The sequence below is a fragment of the Oenanthe melanoleuca genome, chromosome 5 (genome assembly GCF_029582105.1).
Source record: "Oenanthe melanoleuca isolate GR-GAL-2019-014 chromosome 5, OMel1.0, whole genome shotgun sequence".
Taxonomy (NCBI): Eukaryota; Metazoa; Chordata; class Aves; order Passeriformes; family Muscicapidae; genus Oenanthe; species Oenanthe melanoleuca.
The window spans coordinates 32,744,882-32,752,327 of NC_079339.1; the positions used below are offsets into that span (position 1 = coordinate 32,744,882).

Sequence of the window (7,446 nt, forward strand, 5' to 3'; positions counted from 1 at the left end):
CAACACCGAGAGCAGATGCCGCCTCCGTGCAGGAGAGGAGCCACAGTTGTTGGCACCGAAGTAACCTCATCACTCGTTGATTAAGTAGAAGCTCGATTGGCTTTTTTTTTTTTTTTTTTTTTGGTGGAAAAATGAAAAGCCGGGGGAGAAAACACCCGTGCGGCTTCCCTCGCACCCTCCGCCCAGCCCGAGCACCACGAGTTTGAGGCGCCGCAGCCGGGCGGGCACGGGCGGGCGCTGAGCGGGGGGCGAGGGGGCTGCGGGCGCGGCGGCCCCTTCCCGGCCCTTCCCGGCCCTTCCCGGCCCTTCCCGGCCCTGCCCGGCCCCGCTGACCCCCGGGGGCTGCCCGGGCTCCCTATTTGGCCATGCGGCGGCCGGGGCCGCGCTGCCCGCGCCTGCCTTACATGGCCGGGGCCGGCCCGGCTCCATTCATGGCTGCGCGGCCGCTCCGCGGCGCGGGCCGACCAAATAAGGGCACGGCGGCTGCCCCGGCCCGCTCCGCGCTGCCCCTCGGGGCTATAAAGCGGGGAGGCTCCGCCAGCCTGCAGCCAGGGTCTCTCTGCCCGCTGCCCCCCGCCGCTGCTGGGCTGGTGAGTAGCGCGGCGGCACCGAGGGATGGGACGGGAGGGATGGATGGATGGATGGATGGATGGATGGATGGATGGATGGATGGATGGATGGATGGGAGGCACCGCCGGGCGGCGGGTACCTGTGCTGCAGGTGCACCCGGGGCTCGGGCAGGACAGCTCCAGGCTGAGCGCTGCTGACACCGCCCGCACCGCCCAGCACGGGCAGCCCGAAGCGCTCCGGGCAGCACAGATCTCTGCGACTTCAAAAGCTTTCCGTCCCTTTTCTGCGGCCGGAGGGATCCGCTAAGGACGCTCTAGTTGAGCGTTTTGCAAGCTGGGGCGGCTTTTGAAGCGCGGAGAAGACAGCGGCCGCGGGATGCCGCTCGGAGCGCTGGCCGCCAGCCTGGAGCATCCTCCGGGATGAGTCGAATTTCGCGCTCCCGCCGCCGCGCTCCGGCGGTGCGCTCCGGGACGGCGGGCGGGCGGGAGGGGCTGCCCGCGGGGCTCTGGACGTGCCTCCGCGCTCTTTTCCAGGTCCGTGCTTCCCTCCGAACATGTGTGACGACGAGGAAACCACCGCGCTGGTGTGCGACAATGGCTCGGGGCTGGTCAAGGCGGGATTTGCCGGAGACGATGCCCCCAGGGCCGTGTTCCCGTCCATCGTCGGTCGCCCGAGGCACCAGGTAAATTCGGAGGCATGACCGAGGCAGGACAGAGCATCGCCCTCTCTCTAGGAGCCGCCTCCACTTTCCCCTTCCTTCAGTTCTGCTGCCCTGTCCCAAGTACCCTGCCCTCTCCTCTGCTCACCTCTGGCGATAGTACTGGTGATTCATTCCCGGGTCTGGCCAGTCTTTCCTTAACTTCCCTGTTTGGCTGTCCCATAGCTCCTTTTTCTCCTTCAATTTCCTTGGTAAAAAGTTCATAAAGATTTTTTTTTTTTTTTTTTTTTTTTTTTACGAAAACATTGCAATTTGTACATTTTTATCCTGGATAAATTACTGCTAAGGCTGCATTGTAATACAAAGTATCTTCTATTGCTAGACTGCTAATTTCTCTCTGTCGATCGCTAGACTGCTATTTTCCCTCTGTATCTTCCTGTTTACAAACTCCTTTTCCTGCTCATGATATTGTACAGTTTGCTTTCAGTCAAATTTTTGGACCAAAAATAAATAATTGAAAATAAGAGGTGTGTTAAAAATGGGAGAAAATCCTTTCATGTCACGGAAGGAACAACTCTGTTGACTTAATAATTAATAATGTTAAATTAATTTTCCCAAACAGCCTTTCAGGGATAAATAAGATAGTTAGAATTGCAAAATCACAGAATATCCTGGCTTAGAAGGGACCAATGATCATCAAAGTCCAATTCCTGGCCCGGCATGGGACAGCACTGGGAGTCACACCATGTGCCTGAGATAACTGTCCAAATTTTTCTTGAACCCTGTCAGGGTCAGTGCTGTGCCCACTTCCCTTGGGAGCCTGTTCCAGTGGCCAACCACCCTCTGGGTGAAGAACCTTTTTTACCCAACCTAAACCTCTCCTGATTCAGCCAGTTGTCTGTGACATAGTTGTTTTGACTCTGTGATGTTGTCTTCCTCAAATAATGCTTTTCTGTGTTTTCTTCTCTTAGGGTGTTATGGTTGGTATGGGTCAAAAAGATTCCTATGTGGGTGATGAAGCTCAGAGCAAAAGAGGTATCCTTACTTTGAAATATCCAATCGAACACGGCATCATCACCAATTGGGATGATATGGAGAAGATCTGGCACCACACTTTCTACAATGAGCTCCGTGTGGCCCCTGAGGAACACCCCACTTTGCTGACAGAAGCCCCCTTGAACCCTAAAGCCAATCGTGAGAAGATGACCCAGATAATGTTTGAGACCTTCAACGTGCCTGCAATGTACGTGGCAATCCAGGCTGTCCTGTCCCTGTATGCTTCTGGTCGTACAACAGGTAAAATGAACAAATAAACTCCATTTAGATTCTACTTCCTTCGAGGAGCTCTCCTTCCTTTTCATTCCAAATAGGAAAACACACCATAACTCCTTTAGTTTACAGAAAAATAGGTATTTTTAGTTTATAGCAATTAATAATAGTAGCATAAAAGCCAGTATAAAACAGGTCCACATTGCTCTTTCCACAGACAATTTACATTGCTTTTGGAGAGGCACCATGAAACTGACTGTGCCACTGCTTGTTGTGGTGCAAATGAAGAGACATTCCTGTAGGGATATTGCAGTTATAAAAGTGTTGCATCTGTTTAAGGGTTTAAACTGGACCAAAAGATGCCCATTATCAGATCAAGACAGTCACTATTGCATATATTCTTACTGCTCATTATAGTAGGTGTGGAAGACTGGTCTTATGGATTATCTTAAAGCATGTATGGAACAACTGCTCTGTGGAAAAATTCACACCTCACAGGAATGTCCAGGCAAGCAAAGGCAGAAAGAATTGGAAATATGTTTGTGACTGAAAAACAATTCTGCTAAAAAATCCTTTATTTTGTTGTGTTTCTTGCTACTTCCTGTGTGTAAGGACTCTAAGTGTTTGCTAGGTGATTCCAGCTGCTCTCTGACGTTTCTCCCCAGGTATTGTCCTTGACTCTGGAGATGGTGTCACCCACAATGTACCTATTTATGAAGGGTATGCTTTGCCTCACGCTATCATGCGTCTGGATCTGGCTGGCAGGGATCTGACTGACTACCTCATGAAGATCCTCACGGAGCGTGGCTACTCCTTCGTGACAACAGGTCAGTCCTTCAGCTTTTCTCTCCTGAGGAAATCCTCACATCTCTCTTGGCTGATCATCTTCTCTAGTATTGTGCTTGTCCAGACCTTGATTTGATTCTCCTGTATCAACAGCCGAACGTGAGATTGTTCGTGACATCAAGGAGAAATTGTGCTACGTTGCACTGGACTTTGAGAATGAAATGGCCACTGCTGCCTCTTCCTCCTCTCTGGAAAAGAGCTATGAATTGCCTGATGGTCAAGTGATCACAATTGGTAACGAGCGTTTCCGCTGCCCTGAAACCTTATTCCAGCCATCCTTTATTGGTAAGTGTTCCCAGGAAATTCTCCCTTCTGTAGGAGGTATGAATGAATCTGAAGATTTGGAAGGTGCCACTCTTCTTCCTGCTTACCTAAATTTGGCACAAAATCAGACGTGAATGAATAATAATTTAGATAATTTGGTTCTTGTAAGATGGGCTTGATGTGAGCTCATCTGGTAATTACCTGAGTTCCAGGCTCTTGTTGCAAGTTTTAGGTCAAGTTTTAGAATCACAATTTTTTTAATGATAAAACATACAGTTGCAATATCAACATTAAGGAGTTGGACTCCATGATCTTTATGGGTCCCTTCCAACTCAAAACATTTTATGATTCTGTATCACTGATGGCAAGAACAGCCTTCAGAGCTATAAGGCTTACACTCAAAACACTATTTCCATGAAGAAATAAAGTGTCAGAGAGGGGAAGGATGTGGAGTGAAGGTGTGTGTGTATTTATATACACTGCAATTAACATTGCCCTGGTGGAGATGGTATCCTTGCTGGTTGTGCATGCAGCTGACGGATGCAGCAAATGTTTATATTCTTAAGTCTCAAGCAGTACATGCAGTTGTTCATCAGCTGACTTCTTACTGGATCCAGTGTCAGCCCTTTCAGGAAGCACCTGTTGAAATTAACAAATTGGAATGCAACCTACAAACACTTGCTTCTTGTTCCTTTTTTTTTCTTAACATCAAGTACTAATATCTTATTCTTGTGTCATGATTATCTCTTGCCTTGATGATTCTGAATACTATAGACTACATTTTGAGTAGACTGAAGAAGTCTGTCTGCTGTCTTCTTTAGTTCTACTTCAACTATTTCTATTATCTCCATTTGCTGTCTTTACTATATTCAAGTAATGCATTTAGTGAGACTGACATAAACCAAAACTTGCATTTTCTGCTTTTGGTACCCTTCTTCCATTGCTATACACAAAATGAGTTTTTCTCACGTGTCTCTTGTTATCTTACTGTATATTTTGAGTCTCTTGCCTTTGCACATGCATTGTGATCCTTACCTTTTCTAACAAATAATGCCCACTTCCTAAATTAGTTTTGTAATTCTATTTTCTTAATATTTTTTCTGTAACACTTAATAGTCAGGAAGCATTTTTATGAGAAAAAGGCCATAGAAGTTCATAGTAATGATGATAAGAAATGCCATAGTTTTGTTTCATGGAGACCTCTTGTATAATTCACTGTCCTTTTTTTTTTTTTTCCCTCAAGGTATGGAATCTGCTGGTATCCATGAAACCACCTATAACAGCATCATGAAGTGTGATATTGATATCCGTAAGGACCTGTATGCTAACAACGTCCTCTCAGGTGGGACTACAATGTACCCTGGCATTGCTGACCGCATGCAGAAGGAAATCACTGCTCTTGCTCCTAGCACTATGAAGATCAAGGTAAGGAATTTGACTCTGTGCTGTAAAATGTGGATAAAGCTGGAGACAATGTTTGCTTCGTTAAACTGGGATATAGGAACAACCCAAAAATGAGATCAACAGCTGATGGACAGATGAGCAGAAATTTCATTTAATCTGAATAGTTACATTGGTTGGAAGCAAGTGTTAGAAAAGAAGCAAATATGATTACATATTTTTTTAATACATTACATATATTGTAAGAGGTGCTGAAGATCAATTCCATTATGGAAAAGTCCTTTACTTGCTTAAGGAAATATCTGGTGGTGTGTAGCATTGGTGATATGGATTGACTGCTCAGGAATGAGGATGTTGTTGCTTTTCTTTATCCTAGATCATTGCCCCTCCCGAACGCAAGTACTCTGTCTGGATCGGTGGCTCCATCCTGGCATCCCTGTCCACCTTCCAGCAGATGTGGATCAGCAAACAGGAGTATGATGAAGCTGGCCCATCCATTGTACACCGCAAGTGCTTCTAAGCACTTCCCCCCTCAATTTATTTCCCACTCAGGATGACGACAATATGCTTCTTGGAGTCTTCTGGCAAACCTTCCCCAACTCTTCAGTCATTGTACAGTTTGTTTACACACCCGTGCAATTTATTTGTGCTTCTAATATTTATTGCTTTATAAATAAACGAGATCTGGGACTTGCAACCTACAAAATATTGTCTTTTGTTTTATTTTAAGTATTTTTTGGTCAGGAAAGTGAGACTAAACCCCTGGGATTTGGAAACTCCCATCAGATCTATGAATACTTTTGCTGCATTCATGTCCTAACTGATGTAGGCATGTTAGGTCATGGTTTTCTATTAGTAAGAAATTACACTTTATAGTTTAAATTTTGAAACCTGGAACAAAAGAAGCAGTATATTTCAAGGCTTATGAAGAAAAAGCCTTAAGGTAGACCCAGTAAGTAGAACAAGTGAAAGTAAACCTCTCATACTCACTCACTCATTCAGTTTAGAGTGATTCTTCTATTGCATTTATTGTAACCCAGCCATTTTAATATTCACTTATTAAAAGCCAAAGCTTCTGTAAAAGAATTATGTTAATACATTTAGAATGTGATTTATAAATAATTAACATGCAATTGTTTTTCATGGTCTATAAATATTTATGACAAAACATTAATGGAAACTGACAGCTTATTCATCTTCCCCTATCTCTTCAAAGCCAGAGATAAAGAAGTGAATCTTTATTGTACTAATGCACAAGAATGAAACTTTTGCTGTATAAACCCACAATTGTTGCATTCACAATTATTTTCACATCATCATTCATGTGTCTTAGGCAATTTTTAATCCTTAATCTTTCCTATCCTTTCTTGCTATTTGACCCAGATACAACAATCATAAACTGCACAATTTTCATGGGCATTTGTGTTCCTCACCAAGACTTCTTATAACTGGGCTCTTTGATTTTTTTTTTTTTTTTTTTCCAAAAAGTAGTAGCTACAAAGAGAAGTACAGAATGATCTGGGTCATTTTCATAAAAGTAATGGAACCAGTCAGTGTCATAGTTTGAACTACATGCAGACTGGAATATGCCTAAGTTTCATTGATAAAATCAGTTCAAACACTTGTCAAACTCTGTATGCAGTTAGATGAGTTTCATCAGAGCTGTTTGAAATGATAATGCTAATTATCTTTATGCTAATTTTATAATCTGATGCTAGTTTAAAAAAAATAATTTACATATTTGTTGGAAATTTTTCTTTGCTCTTATTTTCTTGAAAGGCATTGAAAGCAGTCATTAAATGTGATATGTAATTATATAGAACCAATTTTACTCTTTCAAAAATATGAAGATATATTTAATGTTTGTCCCAAATTTACTTATCATTAGAAGGGACAACTGAAATTTCCTACCACCCCCTTGCAATTATAGAATATTAGAATATTTCTAGATATTTTTGGGGCTGGGAAGAGAAGGTGGATGGAATTGTCTAATACAATAAAAATTTAAACATAAATATGACATGTAGAAGATTTTACATTTTGGACATTCATTTAAATATTTTAGGTAAGCATAAAAATGAAATTTTAACAGTATGAAAATTTAAACAAATATGGAATACTCATTCTAATACTGCACACAGTATTACTGAAATGTTGCTGCAAATAGGCCTTTTCATAATAAAATACAAATTTATTAACCTGTGAATCTGGCAAAAGCAACAGCCTCCACTGCTGTCAAGAAGGTTCCCACAGAAGATAATTATTCAGAAGTTCACACCATTGAAAACATGGGAGCACTTCCAGATGTCTGATCAACACAGATGTTTGCCAATGTCTTTTGCCCATCATTGTTTAGAAACATTGCACTTTTTTTTGCTTGGCTTGCTTGCTAATTTGAACGATTTGGCTGGACAGAAAGGTTATCTCAGGTATTAGTG

At 43.2% G+C, this 7,446-nt stretch overlaps 1 protein-coding gene across 1 annotated transcript; it reads left to right on the forward strand.

Annotated features, from left to right (window-relative positions):
- The first annotated feature begins 384 nt into the window (after window positions 1-384).
- ACTC1 (actin alpha cardiac muscle 1) lies at window positions 385-5,711 on the forward strand. Its single transcript, XM_056491892.1, has 7 exons — window positions 385-590; window positions 1,104-1,252; window positions 2,200-2,524; window positions 3,163-3,324; window positions 3,437-3,628; window positions 4,851-5,032; window positions 5,385-5,711. The coding sequence occupies exons 2-7, from the start codon at window positions 1,124-1,126 to the stop codon at window positions 5,526-5,528; spliced, it is 1,134 nt and encodes a 377-aa protein (XP_056347867.1). The 5' UTR covers window positions 385-590; window positions 1,104-1,123; the 3' UTR covers window positions 5,529-5,711.
- The last annotated feature ends 1,735 nt before the right edge of the window (window positions 5,712-7,446 follow it).